Source organism: Plectropomus leopardus, chromosome 20 (assembly GCF_008729295.1).
Source record: "Plectropomus leopardus isolate mb chromosome 20, YSFRI_Pleo_2.0, whole genome shotgun sequence".
In the NCBI taxonomy this organism is placed as follows: domain Eukaryota; kingdom Metazoa; phylum Chordata; class Actinopteri; order Perciformes; family Serranidae; genus Plectropomus; species Plectropomus leopardus.
This window is the reverse complement of record NC_056482.1, coordinates 14928474-14950959: the sequence shown is the minus strand read 5'-3', so window position 1 is coordinate 14950959 and position 22486 is coordinate 14928474. Positions and strand designations below refer to the sequence as shown.

The window sequence follows — 22486 nt, the reverse complement described above, 5'->3', positions numbered from 1 at the left end:
AATGGTCGTCGTCCTGACATTACTCGGCAGATTCCTCTAACGGGAGGTGCAATGAAGGTACGTGATCAACCTGCGGCTCGTGTGTGCGAGCCGGATTCACGTAAGATGCAGATTTCTGTTGATTTACGCACGATGCTGCGCCAAGAGGCAGAGGATACCTCTATGCTAATATCAATTAAATGCGTTTGCGTGCACTTGTATGTAATTGCATCAACAGGCTTGCATTCAAACGCAGCGTTTAGTGTTTTATTTTAACTTGACAGTAGATTTCTCGTCGCTGCCCTTCCAGATCGGTCAGCCGGAATTTTAATTTCCCGGCGAGCTTGGAAGCCTGGGAATGCTTTTCCCGTCGTCCTGATAAACAGTATGTACAGTGTGCAGCCTTGTAATGAGCCCGCTTTGACCCCAGTGTGATAGTTCAGTGGACTAAAGCCGCTGGAGCGACGTCCATTCATCGTCAGGCTTTTAATCCAGTCTAATGAGATAGAGGCTGCGGTCAGTGAGTGAGGGAGCGCGGGGATGTTTGGGAGACAAGAGAGATTCACCTCTCTTCCAGGTCCGAGCTGTGTCAGGAGTCTCCTTCTTCCTCTGTGTGTGCGTGTGTGTGTGTGTGTGTGTGTGTGTGTGTGTGTGTGTCGGAGAAGGCTGCAGCACACACCACAAGGAGGAAAAAGGTGATGATGCTGTCTGGTAGCTCGAGCTCAGGACGGATAATGATGAAGATGATGGCGATGATGTCATTGGTGCTCTGGTGGTGGCGGCAGGTTTGTGGTGACAGTCAGGGTGAGAGGTGAGGTGGAGGCAGGACTGCTGCTACAACCATCATCATCGTCATCATCATCATGAAGAACAGGCTCGTGACTTGTTATTGCAGTTGCTGATTGGATGCTTGTCATTTAAAGCTGACAGCATCATGAGGACTCTGAGAGGAGGATGTCCCCAGTCTGTAAATAAAAAACATTTACATCCAAATACTTAGCTTCAGCTCAGTTTTGGAGACCTTTCACTGCAGGGATGTCCCAATCAAGTAGTCTTTCCAAGTTATTTCACACTGAGGAGCCTATTTGCCGATCTGATACTTCTTTTTACCTGGATAATACAGCTGCACAGTGCACACTTCAGATACTTTAAAATTATTAAAATGAATCCAGTGCTTACTCTTGACCATTTAACAGCTCTGCAGTGCAATACAAGAGGAAATGTCTGCATCCAAACAGTTCCATAAGGGTTTATTTGATTTTATTTTTACAAAATAACAAACTAAAACTATTTTTATATGACTCTCACCACAATTTCACTTAGTGCAGTACTTTTATATAAAATAGGCTGAAAAAGGCAACTATCTAAAATGTCTTTAGAAAATGCTCTTAATTCTACTTAGTGCAGCATTTGTTTTTTTACAAAAAAAAAATAAAGTAAAAAAAGTAAATTGTGTTTTCAAAAATTGCCCTGAGATTAATTTAGTGTAGAATTGTAATAAAAGTGCATAACACTATAAATGAGTAATATAATCAGAATTCATCTTCAAAGTAGTGTTATAACTTCAACAGTCCCAGTCATGGCAAATACAAATCTGTCACAATTCAGTTTTAACAGCACTGATGTCAATTTTTTCACTAAAATGAACAGCAAACTTTTTTTTTTAAGATTAAAAAAAAGCTGATTCCAGCTTCTTGAATGTTAATGTTTACTCTTTTATTTAATCTTTGGGTTGAAGAAGAAACAAGAAATTAGACGTCAACTTAAACTTTGGGAAACACTGATTGACATTTTTAACCATTTTCTGGAATTTTATAGTCCAAACAACTAATCAATTATTCTAGAAAATAATCAAAAGATTAATCAACAGTGAAAATAACTTGGTTGCAGTCCTACCTCATTTAGCATCAGCAGATGCTGAGCTAGTAGTCCATTTGCGACGCACCAAACAGCATCGGAGAAATATTCATTTGTAATGTGAAACTGCTTCATTCAGTGTTTTTTGCTGGTTTTAGTCACCTGGTCCGTTTGCTTTGGAAAGGAGGAGACAGATAATTTGGCTCGCAGTAAAAAAAAAAACAAAAAACAGAACAATGAACTCTGAAGGAATCATAATCGGGAGTTCACGTTCGGCACATGGCAAAAGTTTCAGCTGGTTGCCGTCTGCAATGCTCACCGTTTCATGCAAATCCAACACACTGCTCCTCTAAATATATATTATTATATACAGGATATTCAAAATATTTCTACAGTTGCAGCTAACTAACAATACATGTAAAACCTTCAGGGAGCTCATTAAATATGGTGCTGTGCTGAGAATAAACATGCAGTATATAAGGCCTTTTCAGCTATGATCACATGATTTTCTGCTGCTCAAACCCAACAAAACATAGCTCAGATCCCACAATGCAACAATAATGTAACACCGACACATTCTGTACAAAGAATAATTCACTTTTGATGCCAAAGTATAATTTCTGCAAATATTTTGATATTCATGTACAATTTTGGATGCAGTAGGTCGAGCATTTGAAAACTGTTTGTCACATTATTGTGGAGAACCAGAGAGGGGAGGTGCTTATCTCCTGCTGGACAACGCAGCATCGCTCCCTGTGTCCCCAGAAAACAAAATGGACGTGACGCGTTATTGACTAATCTGGTTTAAATTGAAAAGCTTTTCTGCCCCTGTGGAACGGACGGTGTAAGCTGAATTGTGTAAGCATACATCTCAAATGGGGGAAAGACTGCTGCACAGTTTGTGTTATCAATGCCATTTTAATCAGGGATAACCCATGAGTTGGTCTGTGACATACACTTTCTATTCAAAATCCTCTTATCATTTCATTTTCAATCCATCACAGATGCAAATACTCACAAATCTCTCATGACATTATAAGATGTAATGCACACTGGATCATGATTATTCCAAATGAGAAAGAACTCACTCGGGGCAGACTCATAAAGTAGGTGAAGGAGCTATAAAGAGAGTCCAGGGGGCACAGTAGATTTCTGTAAAATAGTCCAGTCATGTTTTGTTATTGCAGGACAATCTCCGCAGCAGTCTGGATCTGTTTGTATTTCTGCACCAGAAGTGTTATTCAGGCTAAATCCTCTGCTGCCATTAGAGTAAACTGTATAAATCTGTTATTTTGCAGACAAAAATCCAAATTTAGCTGAGTTTTCGGCACATATCTCTCCAGACTTCAGCAGACATTGCTGAACAATTATTTGAGTAATGACTCATTTAGATGAAATATTGCTTTTATTCTCTTCATTTTTAGACAAATAACAGAATGAAATAGTTGATATTTCAGTGGCGACATACAGTACTCTCCGGTCTCAACAGTGAGGCAGCTGAATTCACTTTTCACAGTAGGAGTGACATTTGCAGTTGCCAGAGAAAAAAGGGGTCAGAATTAGTAAAGAGAAAAAGGAAATGAAATGCGAAAAGAGGATGATGGAAGGATGGTGATGGATGACCTTTTCTGTAACATGTTTTATAGCGCACAGCCGTTTCCACTGAAAACCAAAGTGATACTGTGTTTTTGCTACATGTCTATATGTCGATGTTTGCAAATATACAGTCTAGAGACAGATAATATGACGACAAATACCATGAGTTGATTAGAGATTGTTTCACATTCAATTCATGCAGTATATTTATTTATAATCTCCAACAGAACATATGGAGCCTGCTGCAAACCTTTGACCAGGACTGCTTTGTGGCAATATTAGATTTACTGAATTATTGGCATTAATTTGATGAAGTAGCATTATTTTTTAGGTGTTAAACTTGTTGGACTAACCTGTTGAAACTTTGCATGTTCTGCTTTCAGATGCCTTTTAAAGTATTTAAAACTTTGAACCCTGAGGAAATTGGTTTGATTTCTTTCAAACACATGAAGAAAAGGCAATAAGCAACCTGGTAAGGAATGTCCACAGATTGCATAAATTTGATTTTGATTTATTTCGAACATGTAAAAAAGGAAATAGAGAAATTATTGTATAAAAACTTAATTTTAACAAAACTTGAAGCAAAAGAAATGGTCGAACAAGTCATGACTTGTTGAATCATGACTTCCTTATAAATATAGTAGATTTAGAACATTAATTCTAAAAGAGCTATTTTTTGGTTTGTTTGTTTTACTAATCTTTAGATAATGTTCTTGTACTTTTTACAAATTTCTTGCAAATTTTTGGGTAATTTCTTCTTTCGTAGCTCATTGCCTTCTTTTTCAAGTTTCACAGGGTTAACCAAAAGCATACCCATCCATAAATTATCTCTCAATACAGTTTCCAGAATAATGTATTGTATCATGATGTGTATTGCTTGCATAAAATAGATATAAAATAGAAATACACCCTGATAGTGATTTTGTCAATATCATCCTTCAACTAATGCTTAAAGGGGCACTTAATGGAGTGATTATGACAGCAATAACGAAATGGCATTCATTGTGGAGACAAAGTCATACTTCAGTGCTAGTTCGATGTCCAAAATTTTCTCAAAATTTAAAAAACATGTGGGCTTAGAACACAATAAAATAAAACATATTGCAAGATTAAAGTCCAGTTACTTAAACTTAGTAAATAAATTGCATTGCAAACCAAAAAAGTGCATATAATTGCTTCAAGACTAGAAACAAAAACACTGCAAAGGCACAACATGTTAATAAGCCAAATAATACCAAGAAAATAGTTGGTATAGCAAATAGCAAAATAGTTGCTTTACTAAAAAAAAGTCTTCTCTATAAAATAACGCTTTGTGCTGAAAGTTTAGTGTACTTCAAAATAAAGGTGAGTTTTTTACAAACTTGACATGTTTGTGAGTGACATTCATAATAGATCAACGACCTACTTTTGGATCACAACCCACCATTTTTTTTTTTTTTTTCAAAATGTAAACTACGGGTTTAGAACACAATGAAATAAAACATTTTTCAAGAAAAAAGTGTTATTACCTAAAACGTGCTTTTTAAAAACTTGACATATACACAAGTCACTTGCAGTCCATTCACAATAGTCCTGTAATCCACTTTTGGACCACGACCCAGTTGGGAACCACTCCTTTAATTAACCAGATTATAGAGAAGAACGTTTGTGGAGGGAGACTGAGCAGGCCAAAATTCACTAAGGTTAAATTGTCAGGTTTTAGAAATCTCCTCCAGAGACACAAAAAACATACAACAGTTTTCGTAGGCTGTTTGCGATGAGTAAACTGAACTTCAAGTATAAAATCTGTGCAGTGCCCCTTTAAATTTAAATTCACACAGATGCACTATGTCCTCGTTGTTGTCATTTGATCAAAGACATGCAAAGCTTTTTAGCAGCAGCTCTTCAGATGAATCAGTAGATACACAAAAGTTGCTTGATGTTGTTTTCCCTCTTGGTGTCGGACTGGTTTTCAGTTCTAGTTTAACACATCATGACCCATTTAGGCTCCATCTAGGCTCCCGTCCCATATGGTTACACTCGTCTGTTTTTTGAGATTTTCTCAAAAAGTAATTTTACGAGGTCAGATCACAGCACCCAACGAAGCCTAAACATCACTGATTTTCTATTTAAATCTGTGCCTCAGTTACTGTTTGCTGCTTTTCCTCTCAGTGTGTATGTTTGTTTGTGTGCACATTGGGGCTTGACTGTCATCTGACCCTGTTCGAGGTTAGAAATCCAGCAGCAGTGTGAGAAATATCTCAATTATTTGGTTATAAAGTGTCCAGAGGTGATTAGAATAACAAGAACTCAGTGCTCCCAGAGCTATGTCTTAAGTGACTGAGCTGTAGAGGAATTATCAAAGACAAAAGTAAAAACAAAACAATGCCGCACATGTGATGTTTGCTCTTGTCATTTGTTTGTTCGGGACTCCCTGCCCGCAGAGCTTACAGCGTGCTAATTGAAGTAACGAAGGGAACTCGTGCTGCTGGCTCACAGCCAGATAAGACTGATTTCGTGGCCAAACTGCAATGGCTCGTCATCCCTGAAAATGCAGTAAATAACTCCTTTTAGTGGCTTTCACACCCATGTGAGAGGAGGCTGCATCTAACCCGGGAGACTTTTTAGCAGCTTGAACATCAGGTCAAGTTTACGCCACGGGCAAACAACTCAAATTGTTATGCATCATGGTTTTATTGTGCACAATAAAGCTGCAGAAGTCTGTCAGGATAAAGTGAGCTGCTCGTGGTGGATTTAACTGAGGAATATGAATATAAAACCAAAAATTCACAGAATATTAGTGCTGAAACACTGCAGAAAATGACTGACAACTATTTTTGCTGACTGATTAACCCTTTGAAACCTCGATTGACATCAGTTCCTTGCGTTATGTTTGAAAACCTTTGGAACCCTAGCTAATTGGGTTGATTTCTTTTGAAAACATGGCTAAAAAGGAAATGGGCGACTTGGCAATAGAATTGTAAGAAATGAGGAACAGCTGACAAGAAAATGAACTGATAATTAGTCAAAAAGACAAACAAATAAAAGACTGAAAAAGAAAGACAGGCAGAGAGAGAAAATATTAGAAAATAATTATTAGACAATAATTATTCAATTATGATTAAATATTTAAAGTTAATTACATTTACATTTTAGCACTTTTTTAAAGGAATTACCTTTTGTGTTTTCAATTTTTTAGTGCAAATTTTTAGGTAATTTTCTTGCATTTTTTGGGTAATACCTTGTGAAGTTGTTCATTTTTTTTATTTGTGATAAAGCCAATTTGCTCAGGTTTCAAGGAATTAAACATTAAAGGCATTTATAAAGCAATAATAGCAAAAATTCACCACTTCCTGCTTCTCAAATTTGAGGATTTTCTCTGTTTTGATGTCACTGCACATTAAATGTGGTCAGTTTTTGGACTGCTGGTTGGACAAAACAAGTTATTTAACGCTGTCACCTTGGGCTGTGGTTAATGGTGTTGATCCATCCAACCACTTCAGTTTAATGATACATTTGACCTTTAAAAATCCCGACTGTCTCGCTGCAGCATGGACTTCCTCCTTCTTGCCGTGACTCCACATATAGTGCCTCCTTCCTAAGATTACATAACGAATCCCTAAGCAGATGGGTGAGGTCAGATCACAGGGTGTTTGTGACAAGTCGGAGCGGAGCGCTGCTTTAAGAAGAGACGTGGCAGGACCCTGTGAATTCTATTGTTTTCTGCGTTGAGCCGGGAACCACAGAGGGCTTACATTATGCTCATGTCAGCTATTGATTCTGCAGCCTGGGGAACAACAGAAGACATATTCTCTCCTCGCTGTCCTCCCCCCTCCCTCCTCCTCTCATCAGTATGCTCCCAAGGAGCTGTGGCTCCCATCACGCCATCTTTGCTCGTTGTGTCTGGCCCGTCTTGTGGTCAGCAAACACATCTGATACACTTTAACATAAGTGCACTAACTTAAAAGCTAGTTTGTACGTTTCCTCGAGACACACAGAGGCAACATGACATTGTCCTCTTCCCATTTGATACGTGGCTGTCGCATCCTTTATGTGGATTATTTGTTTATCAGATTGTTCAAAATAATGCAGTGATTGAGAAATTTAACCCGCAGCTCTCTTTGGAGATTCTCATTAATTGGAGCTTTTAGAGGCTTCTGCTGTCTAATTATCTCTAACCTCAAAGACTCTCACAGAGCACTCTCAGTAATGTGCTGCTGCCCAGGATCTCCCCCTCCTCCCTCTCTTTCTCATTCATTTTCCATCTTAACCAATACCAAGGACTGTCTTCTTAAAGGAACACTTGGACAATTTTAAACCTGGACCCTATTTGTCCATGTTTTTGTGTCTAAGTGACTAATGGGAACAACAGTTCTTGTAATTGTCCAGTATTGACCAAGAGTGCAGCAGTCGGCAGCCTCGAAATGGGCTGCCATGTGATCCTGGGGGCATATGCACCCTCAGTATGCATCCGCTAAAAGAGCTTGTTTTTGCTTGTTTTCCGCAGATTGTTTTAGATTTCTTTTTACCTTTTGCTTGTTATCAGACATTTCTGATAGCAGTTTTAACCTGTCAGTGGCAAAAACAAGCAGGGACACATGTAAGGTATTTTAGTGCCTGGAAAACACGAGGTTTGGCGCTGGGTGCTACCCTTGTGCCTACTCTGTGCATGCCAACTTTCAAGGGTGTGAAGGGAGATTACGCCTGATATTGCTTAGCAACCATAACATAGCCTACTTACCAGAAAGACTTTTGTATTACTTTATGCTAGGCCTAAATTGTTGCTCGTGGGACAAATGTGATGTCCTGAGGAGCCCTGCATTACAATGATCTTCTTCTCCATATTTATCGAAGACTGATGTTTATGGAAGAAGTTTTTCCTGGTCACATAAAATGCAATGTGTGCTGCATTCCAAAAGTTTGTTCATCTCAGACCGCGGATGTCGTGCCATGAAAACAGGTGCTTGCAATCCCCTGTAAGCCAGGACGGTGTGACTCTCGCTTTTAAGCTACCACGTGTCTACATTAATAACAATGGATTTGAGGGTGAAAAAAAACGCAGCATGTGTACCAGCCCCAGTTTTTTCACAATTCATGGTTACGTTATAATGGTTAAAAGGGCTCCGTCCATGTCTAACACTGAGCATAAATGAGTCCTTAGACAGACACCATCGCCATCATAAAAACACAGAATTAGGGATTTTCGTCTGGAAACATGGCGTTTGTCCCTTCAAAGATTCCAAATATGCCAGACTGAATTTTGAGGAAATGTGTGGTGAATAATGCAGAAGACATAAATTCATAAAGAAGATATTCACGTCTGTCACTGATTACGCCGGAGAGATGCTTTAATAAGACATTAAAACTTCTGTTAGATGTCTATAAGAGTTTAAAATGTGTTTCTGTGTGTGCTCTCTGTAGGCGGGGGCATCGTCCATGTGGGCGTCATGCTGTGGGCTGCTGAACGAGGTGATGGGCACGGGCACGGTGCGGGCGCAGCAGCCGGGGTTCGGAGCAGGGGCGGGGCCCTTCCGCTTCGCCCCCAGCGCTGGGTACTCCACCTACCCCCCCACCAGCTCAGGGAGCGCCGGACAGCTATGCAAGGCCTGCGGACTGGCCTTCTCTGTCTTCAGACGCAAGGTAAACAAGAGTTTCTGGTGTGAAAGTGATTAGTTTGGTACTAGATGATAAAAAGTGTTTGATAAAGTAAGATTTGATTTTGGTTAAAGACCATAAGAGGAATTTTGTGAATTTCGAGGATATGAATGTACTACCTGAAGACCTATCCGCTGTTCATGTTTGAGCATTTTAAATACAAATCTTACACTAACTCTTGATTGCAGGTTTCACTGGATAAAAATCTACTCGTAGACTGGAAACATGCTTTAGTAATCCCTCACAGTCAACGTTTAGTCAGCTTCGTTTTTTTCTGTCACAATTATGTAATCATTGCGTGCAGTTGTGAGCAGGGACTCTTCCTCATGGTGCATTCAAGGAAACTGACATTCATATATACTGAGTCACCTACTGAAGGGAGACCTTTTAATGCAAGACACTTTGAAATAATATCAATGTGGTTCATGCTGAAATGCAAGAATTATTACTTTAATTATCATTTGTCTCACTGACATGGTTTACCTCATGTATTTACTTTTCATTTATACAGGATAGGTTGGCTGTGCTTACGTGCTATTTTATAGCAACATCCTGTTAACAGTCAACAAAAATAAAATAACAGGAACAGACAGGCATTAATACAACAGACCAACAGCCAGTAAACAAGATGCACAGTCTATTAAGAGGCAGGTAAAGGATGATAATGTTTGTATAATGTGTCACAACCCAGCTCTATTAGCAAATAAAGTGATTTATTAACTTAAAGTAATCAAAATGAGTCAAACAAACGCTGATTGCACTCGGTACGTCTGCTGCCCTGGAATAAGAAAACAAACAGCACAAGCAGAAGACCCTCACAAAGAGGCTGCTGTTGCAAATGTGATAAATATAAAGACAGGAGGTTGTTCACTGTGATGGAAAACTTATTGAATGGAATTATTGGAAGCCAATATCTGTTTTGAAGACAGTGGTAAAATTGGCATTAATGTAAGTGCTGTACTTACTTACAGTTTTGAGTCACTTGTACTTAAAATTGAATATTTCCAATTTATTCTACTTTATACTTTCACTCCACTGCATTCACCTGTTAACTGTAACTAATAACCCTCAGATTAAGCTATAACACCTTACTGTGTAGTTAGAATTTGCTGTACCATCAGCCAGCGACAACAGTCAAAGGCTGCTTACACATTGTTGCATCAGTATCAAAAAAAAAATCTAATAACGGTATGTATGTTAATATATTAGCCAGAGGGGTCATTTTTAAAGGAGCTGCATGCAATATTCAGAGCATATCTAAGCTCCAAAGTCTGAACTGGGATTGTCTGCGCAAGGTTCTCAACATGGAGGTGGTTGAGCCGGCTGAGGCTCTGTTTTTACAAAAGCATTTTTTTTCCAGCTGAAAACACCAGGCGATCATGAAGAAATGTCCAGCTGGGAGTGTTAGAGAGCACTTTGGGGGTGCAGCATTTTTTCAGCTGATACTTTTTGGTTGCGTCTGGTTGACATGATATGAAATATCCGCAGAAGTAAACATGGAAGCACAAGGTGGAGTACTTGCTTTGGATGAGAGGAACACTGAAGCATGCAGCATGATGAGCGCCTTGCCCCTTTGCCAGCAGTGCCCTTTGTAGTGCAGCGTAAACACGCAGTGCTCCCATTGCAAAGCATTGAAAAAACATGCCTCAGAAAAAAAAATGCTTTGGTTGCCACGGCCCTAAGCAGTACTAACAGCACAAACAGTGTCAAAAACAGCTAGCCTGACGGCTAGTCCAACAAACTCTGGACTTTTACCCACGAGCCCACTGTTCATTTCCCATGTGAATATGGAGCCAAACCATGATGTTTTTTTTCTAAACCTAACCATGTGCTTTTGTTGCAAAAGGAAATAAATGTAATTCCAATGTGTTTTAATGACGCAAGTTTATTTTGTAGAAGACTGTATGCATCTAGGAATCTAGGGAGGGAAGGGCACTACTCCTCTGCAACAGCACATTTCTACCAGTGTGGGTCGGAACGGTGTTATCAGTGGTATCCACCGTATGAACTGCAAAGCACCAGCAACTGGCTAGCTAATGGGACACACACACACACAGACTCACGTCCACTAATATCAGAACTGTACCACACCAAAGAGAAACTCAGATAACAATACACACAAAGGGAGCGCAAATGCATTCTCTGCTCAGGATGCCATTACTCCTCTGTATCTTTACATAGCAAATAGTTGTTGCTGCTGTATTGATGGTTTGAATGTTGCATACAGCTTCTTTGAGTAGGCTTCATCTTGTTGCTGATACATATCATTTTTACAGTCTTGTATGTGTAAGTAAAGTATCTTATCCACCACTGTTTGAAGTTGTAAGTTGACTCTAGAAAAACTTTTTTTTTTTTGGTAAATGATCAGCAGCATTGTAAATCAGACACAGTATTCAAAAAAATGGAAATGCAAAATAACTGTCCTGTACCTTTAAGAGCATCCACCATTCATATTCATTCTGGCATTTGCAGGATCTCTGCTCAGCTGAACATGTCAGAGTTTAATGGCAGAGTGTATCTGTCTGACAGTCAGACACACCGAGACACTGATGAAAATGCAGCAGTGCCCGGTTTCCTCTCTGCTCGCTGCTTCAAATCGCTCTATCGTCATTCAAACACTCTAACGGCAGGTCGACTCCTTGGACACGCACACATTTGTGTGTCAGCGTGATATTTTTATATAAAAAATAAAGTGCCTGGGGGAGTAACAACACACGATTGAAGAAAAGTAACTGTTGTAGTGCAAATGTGCTTCTGGTGGACCAGAGCACATTTGTGTACAAGTGATAAGAAAATGTTTACAGCCGTGGCTGACCTGCTTTTCTGCCCATTTGAAGTGTCAATCTACTCTGCCGCTCTGTATCAGGAGACGCCTTTAAGCCTGTAAAATGTCAAACATCACCAGGAGCTACAGATAATTTATGTCCCTTTTCTTTGCTCTGTCCCAGAAAATAACCGAGCACACAGAATATGAGCCACAGTTTCAACATTTAGTGTTTATGGTTTATAACATTTCTCTTTTTTAAGGCAAAAAACATCAAAGATGCCTGACTCTAGGAAAAACATGATTAACCATTTGAAAACTGGGAAAACTGGCTTGATTTCTTTCAAAAACAAGTTAAAAATATGCAACTTAAAAAGAAGTTTCTTAAAAAATCAAAATTAAAAAAAGAGTTTCTTAAAAGGACCGTAAAAGGACTGTTTTGGTGTGAGTTGTAGAGTGTTTGAGAGTTGTTGGCCGTAGAGATGTCTGCCTGCTCTCGAATACAACGAAAACTAGATGGCATTTGGCCCGTGGTGCTCAAAGCGGCAAATATACAGTGGAAAAACTGCAGGAAATATTTTCTTTCAATTGAAGCTCGGCTCGGCTGGGCTGTAACGTTTGCTCACTCAGTGGTGTTAGGTGAGCTAGCAGTAGAGTCACGCTTCCCTCTGTGCAGTGATATGGTTGGGATGTGGTTTGGTTGTAAGAAAATGCATAAAACTGCTCAGAACAAGGTCATCTTGAGTAACCGGGTCATGATTTCTGGAAAGAGACTTTGCTGCTGAGTTTCTCAAATGTATTATTATTTATTTTACTTATTTATTTTTTGGCACCTTGAGCACCATGAGTGCAATCTATTATATTATATTATATATACCATATATATACCATTTTATATTGGAGCAAAGGCAGACATCTCTACTGCCAATATCTCCAACACTCTGCAACTCACACAAAGCAATTTAGATTGATAAATAGCAGTACAGATAAGAGAAAAAATATGTATTTTTGATTTTGAGGCGAACTGCCCCTTTGAATGATGGATGAAAAAGAATAGCTGATCACATCATGTCTGTCTTTCTCTTCTCCCTCCAACAGCACATCTGCTGTGATTGTAAGAAGAGTTTCTGCGCCCTGTGCTCAGTGCTTCAGGAGAACCTGCGCTGCTGCACGACCTGCCACCTGCTGCGCGGTACGGCCTTCCAGAGGCCCCGGCTCATGCAGCTCCGAGTGAAAGACCTGCGCCAGTACCTGCTGCTGCGCAACATCCCCACTGACACATGCAGGGAGAAAGAGGACCTGGTGGACCTGGTGCTCTGTCATCAGGGGACAAGGGAAACAGCGAGGCCAGTGGTGGAAGAGGACGAGGAGGAAGAAGAGGAGGAGGAAGACGACGAGGACACACGTGAGGAGGAGGAGGAGGAGGAGGAGGAGGAAGATGAAGGGGGAGATGACACAGACAGTCTGCACTCGCTCCCCCACTCGCGTGCCGCCTCACCCCCCTCCGCCACACGCTCCACCTCTGAACAGTCGGTCCTCTCCGCCTCTCAGGGAGACGTGCTCAGCCCAAGTGACAGCTCAGGGACCACCAGCCAGGTTAGACACACAGTTCAGTGTGTGTCTGCATGCAGGGCTAACACTGCTCAGACTCACACTAACACATCGCTCACTCTCTTATTTACATACGCCATACTTCCTTCACATCTGTCCTCATTCTATCCAAGATAATTAATTTCAAAGGTGAAATCAGCTTATTTACAAGTGTCAGCGTGACTGTTTCAAGTCAGGAGACTTCTTCCTTTTAACTCCCAAACAAACAAATACCCTCTCGTGCATCTCTTCAGTTGTTATTTCATTCATTATATTTCATGCTTTAGTCTTTCCTTTGTGCTTTCCTCTATTTTTATTGTCTCCTGGTGCTCTGCTCTGAATGAGTGAATGTTCATCACTGACAATCTGCAGTATTTCAGTGTTTTTGTGCCTCTGCAGTAACAATAGCCAAGGCTAGAGGCATTATTGGCTTGTTCGTCTGTCTGTATGTCTATCCGGCACATTCTTTGAGCACAATATCTCAAGCACGGCTCAAGGGAATTTCTTCAGATATGACACAATCCTTAACTTGGACTCAGTGATGAATTGATTAGATTTTGGTGGTCATAGGTCAAAGGTGAAGGTCCATTTACCATTTAACACGATAACTCAAGAACATCTTGAAGGAATTTCTTTAAATTTTTAGACTCAGAGATGAAATGGTTACAATTTTAGTGTTCAAATGTCACTGTGACCTTGAATCCATCACATTTTTATGAATGCAATATCTGATAATGGCCTTAGGGGAATTTTTTCAAATTTGGCACAAATGTCCACTTAGACTCAAGAATGAACTGATTAGAATCTAGTGGTCAAAGGTCAAGGTCACGGTGACCTCATAAAACATGTTTTTTGTCATAACTCAAGAACCTTGGGTGTCCACCTTGAAACTGTGCTGGTTGTATAGCTCTTCTGTGCCGTGGGGGGAAAGATGTGTGTGAAGCGTTCATGTTTTCACAGACTTGACTGGTGCACGGAGGCATACAACCATGGGGCGGTATATCTAGCTTTTCCTTCCATTGATATTCAAAAGCTCAGATTTGCAGCAGTCGTCCAGTGTTCAGCAGACTGTGCATGTGAGAGCTGTGTGTGTGTTTGTGTGTGTTTATGTGTGTGTGTGTGTGTGTGTGTGTGTGTGTGTGTGTGTGTGTGTGTGTGTGTGCATGTGTGCAAAGCCATCAGACCAGCCAGCAATGCAGCTTAAGCCCTTTGCCTTTTTTAGGTCTGTTACATAGGCTGAGTCTGTTATGTAACAGCCGCACAGGTTGAGAACTCCCCACAGCGTCACAGCTGCAGCCAAACAACAGAAACACTACAGTACATCCCGCCGTAGATTATCTCTGTGTACTTCTCTTAGTTTGTGGCTTTTTGATTCTTGTGGGTTATTTGTTTTTATAAACAAGGGTATATGTGTGGATATCCACTGTAAAGAAAAAAAATATCACAAACATAACAGCAAAGATAACATACATAAAATCTGTAAAAAATTATTGGAGCCTTACATTTTAAATTGAATCTATAAGATTATTCTCCTGACTTTGTGTCTGCAGTGAAGACCTGGGGCAACATCACTGTTCTTGTGCTGCTTTCAGATGCCTTTCGCATGTATTTAAACCTTTGAACTCTTAACAAATTGGTGCAATTTCTTTCTACAACTTGAGAAAAAAGCTAATAAGCAACTTGGTGAGAAATGTTCCACAAAATTGTTTTAAAAAGCTTGGATAATATGTCTACAGAAAAAAGAAAAAAGCTAGGTAATAACTATATTTATGGCTTATTATTATAATTACATATGAACATATGAACCGATGTTACTTTGTTTAGATGATTAAAATAAATTTTGCTGCAGCTCCCAAAGCAAATAAAAATAAGCACAGCAGAAACGTCATTGTTGGACTACCATATTATCTATATATCCTACAGTAGCTGCTTAAAATGACTAATTCTCATTCTCATTCGCAACAGATTTCAATAAATATTTTTGGTTTCGGGGTGACCTCTAGCTCACTGGTAGAGTGTGCGCCCCATATGTCTAAGCTTCTGCAGCGGCCCAGGTTTGAGTCCGGCCAGCAATGATGTGATAAGCTGGTCTTTTTCATCTTTTCAATACCATTATTTAAAGGGGCAGTTCACCTCAAAATCAAAAATACATATTTTTTCTCTCTCCCACATTTCATGTCTTTCTGAAGCTGTTGTGGAGTCACTTGGGACAGTGCCTTTTTAGCACATTCAAAAGCAACTATGCCTATGTCATTCATCATACTCATCCTCAGTCACATCGTCTTCACTTTAAACCTCCAAGCAGAGACCTTCTAAGGTGTCTCAGCCAGTCCTGTACACTGTCCAAACCGTCTCAAGGATGCAGAATTGTAGGGAAAATGCCCTCCTTGTACATTTAATAAAATTTTCACATTTGGGTTGTGCTCTAAAAAACTTGATAAACTGCTAACTGTGTCTGTTCACTGATCAAATTATGCGAAGTACTATTCAAGTAGTCTGTAAGTACTGGAAGGTTATTTCGTGTCAATCCAAAAGTGTCCTAACCGACCCCACTCTCCTCTACATGTCACCCATAATTTTCAATCACTGTGTATTTTGGTGCAGATGAAACATTTCTGAGGTTTTCTTTCTTTCATTCTTAAACTAACAAATTCAGCAGCTTGTGCAGCCCTGACAGAAGTGTTCTCTCTGTGGGAGCTTTCTAGTACTTTCACATGTTTGAAACGGTTGAATGAGATCTAACATCGAGTCAAAGAAACTCTATGCTCCGGAGAGGTTTGCCACTTTGCTTGTGTCGGAGCTGCTGCTCGTGTTTTTGTCCCTGAGGAGTCTACCCTGAGCAAAAGCATGATGGTAAGGGCAGGCATCTCGCACCATGACGCTGATGGTTACATTATTTACACATCTTCATCCAAAGAAGATGATTGGTTGTCTGCTGGAATGTGCCAAAGCAGAGAAAGACAGAGGTTTTCTTTTTTTTTAACGGTACAGAAACAGAGACTGCACTCCAGCGTGATATCACTCAGTTACAGCTTATTTCAGCCCTTCACATGCTCTCTTTTGTCAAGCAGATAAAAGAATAAAGAGACAATATATTCTCTTCAAAGAGCATAAATGGCTGCGATAATACAGAGCTATGCACTCACACCAAACAGCGTCCGCACTTTTCTGGAGCTCCATTTGCTCTGCTTTCATCTGGCAGCTTCCCGACCTCCACCTTCAAAGAGAATAATGAACCGCTGAGTTAAAAGAAGCCAAGTCAGTATTTAAACATCTCTGTTAATTCATTAGAGATCTGAACTGTGGAATTTTAAATAATTAGAACACAGAGAGCTGTGAAGTAGTTTTTACCATATGGCATTGATAGTCACGTAATTCACATTCTTTTCAACGACACAATGTCAGTGTCATATTTTCAAACATCAGTCAACTCTGACTGTTGCGCTGCATGCATGTTTGTTCAATAGTGATTCGCTATTTGGTGATTAAACAGTAAAGGCAATTTGTTTTATATGGGCCCATAAGTGAGTGAAATGCTGTAATAAAAATTTAAAAGAGTACGATGTACGATATTCAGATCATGTCTCTGATTCAGGTTGTCTGCACAAGACTCGTAACATGGAGGTGGCCGAGCTTGCAATTGGAACAGTTCTGAGGGAGCTTTATTTCTTTTTTTTACTTCTTTTTATTTCTTTTACCTTTTTATTTATGTTTAATCTATTTTATTTCCTTTTATTTGGGGTTTGATTGCTTTTACTGTTTCTGTTGTTGTTGTTGCTTTGGTCTGTTTCTCTGGACTATTTTATATGACATTATATGTCCTGCATCTTACAATATTTGTCCTCTGATTTAATTTGATCCTAACTCTGCCCTAGTGTCTTCTCGCTTGTTTTCAATAGGACTGTTTGGCTGTTGTTGTATCCCATTTATGCTTTGCTCTGTTTGTCAAAGCACTTTGTAAACTCTGTTTTTAAAAGTGCTATATAAATAAAGTTATTACTAGTATTAGTATAAAAACCATAATAATGATAATATCTTAGATTTATATAACGCCTTTCATGATACCCAAGGATGCTTTACAGAGTAGAATAAAAAATGTAACACAAAACAGACAAACAACAAACAAGCAAAGAGAACAGAGACAAGCAAACAGAACAGTATTAGTATTAGTATTAGTATTAGTATTAGTATGTTATAAAGGTGTTAAAGTGAGGTAGAAGTAGAGGTTGGATGCTGTGTTCTCGACATCTTGTTATCATGAGTGCAGTGCTAAGTGGCGGGATTTATGTCTTGTTTGCACATAGTTCAGTGTACATATGCAAGTCAACTGGAAGTCCATTCTGGGTTTTTTTTTTCCTTTTGGAATTTGCCTCAATTAGCCCACGTTAAAAACTTCTGCAGCAGATTTCTGACAAACCACTGTGCCACAGGAAGTTAGCAAAAAACAAATGAGCTTACAGATTTATGAATGTAATACAGCTCTTTTTATAAATCTTTTTGTCAGTGAAAAGTTTGTAAAGCTAGTGTGCACTGGTGGCATGCTTACTATGTAACTTACAGAGTTACATAGTTTAGAGTTTAACAAAATATTCACAAAACTGGCCTCACACCTGACAGGCCAACCTCCCCACTTACTGTATTTATCACCATGCATTAGTGGATCTTTCTGCGAAGATGTTTTTATCTATCCATAAAGAGATGCATTTCCTTGCATTGAACACCAGGGGTGTAGTCCATATACTAAAATATGCACACAAAACAAAACAAAATTCAATAGCCAGTGGGATCCACACACAGGGACTCACATGCGCTAACATGCATGCACGGCCAGACCATCAACCACAACAAAGAACAGAGAAGCTCTGATTACAACATACACAGAGAGAGCGTGACTTCATATCCTGCTCAGGACGCCATAATCCACCATATCTTTACATAGCATTGTTTGCTGCGATATTAACACTCTGATCATCGTTTGGGGCTCCTTTAAACTAACTTAAATTAACTTACTTGTGTTGATTTCTCCTCAAACAGGAGCAGGAAGATACTCCAACAGCATCTCTTTTGAACCTGGAGCCCACTGAAAATTTCATGGAGGTACACTTTTTTTTTCGCACATTTACAGTCCTAAATAGAGCTTATAGCAAGAGAGCAAAGATTATCGTAGACCTACAGTGCTTTCAGGGGAATGCAGACTGTGTTATTGACTGCAGCTCTGTTTCCCCATGTGGATTGTAGGTCAGTCCAGCGACACAGAGGAGGATCAGGGCCTCGCTGTCTGATCTGGACAATGAAGAGGCGATAGAAAACCTCTCCGTCCGCCAGCTGAAAGAGATTCTTGCCAGGAACTTTGTCAATTACTCTGGCTGCTGCGAGAAGTGGGAGCTGCTGGAGCGAGTGCATCGACTCTACAGAGAAAATGAGCAGAACAGGAAATCCAGTAAGAATTTTTGTCTTTTTGCATTTAATTTTAACATTTTGACCTGCAATGATCTGTGTAATTAAAACTCTTTTTTCCCCTTTCCTTTCAGTGGAAAACGTGAGCATAACTGCAGGTAATTGTTGTTTTATATTAATATTTCCAAAATGTAAACTAAGAAACTGCCTTTAACATGAACACTAATATTAACACATTAATTTTACATGCAGTTAGTGCCCTTGCTTTACGTTAAAGGGTAACTTCACTGTTTACTGAATTAATATATTTTCTTTATCACTGCCCACTCTTATCTGTAAAGTGGTTGCATATCCTCCACCTCTCTGCAACAGTGGAGTTGGAGGTAAGATTTTTTTATAATAAGCCACTTCACAGCATCTTTTCCATCTTTTCTGTGACCACAGTGCACATCACACCCATCGTCCAACACTAAAGGCATGCTACAGCAATTTTACCCACTTGATCCTTTATATCATCCTGCATATTATCACATTATGGTCACTGGAGTCATTATCGTCTGCCTGATTCAGTGTCTCCACATTCTGTCACTCGTGTTTCTCTTCCAGCGTGCATCATCTCATTTTATACTGAAGGACAGCCTCTCATCCTGTCATTAATGCACTCTCTAAGAGCTTTTACCTTTTGATGAGCCATCGTATTACTTCAGTAGCAGCATGTCTCCATCAGGTGTAATTACATTGTCAAGCTTCCCAGAGGCTCTCTTGTCGACATAAAGGGCTTGAGGATCATATTAGCCCACTTAATAGTTAGATGTGTAGGGACAGCAGACAGACTGCGGCTCGACTGGTTTTCTCCTGTCGCACAAGAGCCACATTTAGGCCAGTGAGCTATCAGTCAACAATCAGACATTTAACTCCTATAAACCAGTGCACTGGCATTTGTTTTTGGGATTATTTTCTTTATGGTAGCACCTCGTCTGCCTCAGAGGGTAGGACTGTAGGAAAGCTTTCTGTGTTTTACTTTTTCAAATTTCCGTTGTTATTTGAAGCTAAACTCGTACAGCCAGACCTATCTTTTTGGCATGTAAATAAAGTTTAATCAACAGTATGATATTTTCTGATATCACAAAGCCTACAATACCATTTTGATTGGATTCAATTCAGGGGAATGACACTTCGTTGAAGCACTGTCTGTGACACAACAACCTCGAAGCTAGCAACCTACATGCTACGTTGCAGCGTTTTTTGATGTTTATGTAGCATTTTCTTTTGTGGCGATTTACCCAAATACATGCTTGCGTTATCTCCCCATGTGCAAATGTTTTGCAAGGGCACCATCGTTGCATCCTGTGATTAACGTCAAGCCAATCTGTTACAGTTGCTCAGTAGCAATCATGGCCACAGCAAAGTTAGGGTGAAATACATATCAACACACTGGAGTATCGTGATTTTATGTTTTGTGATACAGTTTTTTTGGGAATCATTACAAGATGTATTTTTTAATTAATAGTTAGCCTATGTTGTGTTTAAACCCGTGACTGCTAGATAGCAGTGCTGTAATTGGTCTTCAGTCATATGACTTTTCCAACCTAACAACATAGTCAGAGTGTGTGATAAATACAGATCCTACTGTTCTGAATGCATTGAAAAAAGTGGCTCCATCTGTCCACCCCATGAAAAACATCTGGGGGCGCCACTGTTTGAAAGAAACAGACTTTGATACCATATCACAGCTACAAACTGATTGCAGTGCAGGGATATAGAAGAGAAGATTTCCTGTTAATGACCAGACGTGAATGATGTGTTCGTGTTGATAATTCTCCGACTGAGGCAGCTGCACAACATCACTGAGCGTCACACCGTTTAATGAGCCTGCAGAGAACCATTGTAACTGAAAAATAACTTTTTTTTTCCTTCCACAGATGGTGTCAAAGCTCAGCTGGCGGCTGATGAAAACTTGTGTCGCATCTGCATGGACGCCATCATCGACTGTGTGCTGCTGGAATGTGGTCACATGGTAACCTGCACCAAATGTGGAAAGAGAATGAGCGAGTGCCCCATCTGCAGGCAGTACGTAGTGCGGGCCGTGCACGTTTTCAAGTCTTAAAACTCTGTGTGTGCGTGTCAGAGCAGCCCTGAGGCGTGCACGCGGCCCGAGCCCTGAATTTATCACTGAGGATGAACTGCTGTGCATGACGTCTCGCAGGGCCTAACACTGCAGCAGGCGCCAGCAACTTCCCGTTCTTTGAAACCAGACTGTTGCCTCTGGCCTACCACGGTTTGTTTTCTCCCCTTACTAACTCATGCTCCAGTCCCACTTCTCCTCCCCAGTGGACCGTCAGCAGCTGCACCGGGACACTCACTCTTTCTCTCTTTGGTCTGTTACACACACAGCAGAAACCCCCGCCATCACTTCCTACTCTCTGTTCTCTGTTTAGATTTTACTCACAGGAGAGGGGGAGAGGAGAGGATGCGGTCCCGCGGATACTTGAAGTAGATCGGGTTGTTCTGTGTGGTGAGGAGAAGCAGAAAAATTTAAGATCCCAGGGTTAGAGTCAGTATGGTTTACACAGTCATGCCACATGACGCCGTGTTATATCCCTCAGTGTTCTTTTAGGATGTGCAATATCAGAAAAAAAGAGATGTGTTTTTATTAAATGTCTATTTGTTAATCCAAACACAACATGCACCGGGTCATCTCACACATGGTGCCAAACGTCATGCCTTCTGATCGATATTTGGTTACAATTTCATGGTTTATGCATCTCACAACCAGCAAGCTTGGTGTGATAGTTTACTTTTTTTTCTTAAATGAAGTGTGTAGAGGTAAACATGTGAACACTTTGCTGTGTGAAGGATGTGATTGTTTCCCATCTAAAATTGAAGTGGCAATCTCGAAGATTTCCATCATGGTTGATTTGGCAACACCTGTAGTTACTGGTGCTAACAGCAAATGCAGTTTAATATTGTCATGTCACAGACTTTTGGGGGCAGCAAACTAATTATTGTTTAAATTAAGAAGTCAGGCAATAACTCGCCTTTTTCAAATCATTCTATGAGCAGCTGGTAATCTGATTTTAGTCCTCCAACCCATACGACTACATCGTATGTTCCTTTGTACTGTCTAAAGCTGGGTTTACACTGGACGCAGAGCACCCTGATATGTTAATTGTCAGCCACCTGGCCGTTCACAACAGGAGTGCATTCCTTTTGCGCCGGTCAGCAGTGATTCCCCTTCTCTGCTCCTTTCTAATCAAACGGAGAGCTCTGTCTCTGCTTGCCTCTGTGTCTCTAGGCGGGTTTCCATTAACCTTCAAATTGCACAAATTGAAATTGCGAATATAAAGTATGCCTAATGCTAACATGTTAATTTCCCCTTTATTGCAAAAAGTTTTTCTGCATGAATGCAGTGGTATTTCAGGAGAAAAACAAAACTGCAAAAGAAATACTTTTTCACTTTTATAAGTCACATAATGTTCTGGCCATGCATTTGTTAGTGGGAACTGGCTCCCTCATGCATGATGCAGCAGACGCTACAAGAGGTGTTTCTGCAAGTTGAGCAGATCATGTGGAAATTTTAAACCCAGAGTTTCTCTGTGAAATTGTGGACTATCACCTCCCGAAATCCCTCATGTATAACAGGCTTACCTTTCCATTATCACTGGCATA

At 40.1% G+C, this 22486-nt stretch overlaps 1 protein-coding gene across 2 annotated transcripts; it reads left to right on the top strand.

The window, feature by feature from the left end:
* Positions 1–22486, top strand: rnf34b (ring finger protein 34b). Of its 2 annotated transcripts, XM_042509517.1 has the most exons (8): positions 1–57; positions 8833–9051; positions 12929–13426; positions 18455–18517; positions 18659–18860; positions 18952–18975; positions 19159–19200; positions 20740–22486. In XM_042509517.1, the coding sequence occupies exons 1-8, from the start codon at positions 52–54 to the stop codon at positions 20922–20924; spliced, it is 1239 nt and encodes a 412-aa protein (XP_042365451.1). In that variant the 5' UTR covers positions 1–51; the 3' UTR covers positions 20925–22486. The 2 variants fall into 2 exon arrangements, with proteins under 2 accessions (XP_042365451.1, XP_042365452.1); XM_042509518.1 differs by lacking the exon at positions 19159–19200.

What these genes read in the sequence shown, in the direction of transcription:
- rnf34b (XM_042509517.1), top strand. An exon ending in AAACGTGAGCATAACTGCAG is followed by an intron (nt 18,976 to 19,158) that starts GTAATTGTTGTT and finishes TTATCTGTAAAG; the next exon opens with TGGTTGCATATCCTCCACCT. An exon ending in CTGCAACAGTGGAGTTGGAG is followed by an intron (nt 19,201 to 20,739) that starts GTAAGATTTTTT and finishes TTCCTTCCACAG; the next exon opens with ATGGTGTCAAAGCTCAGCTG.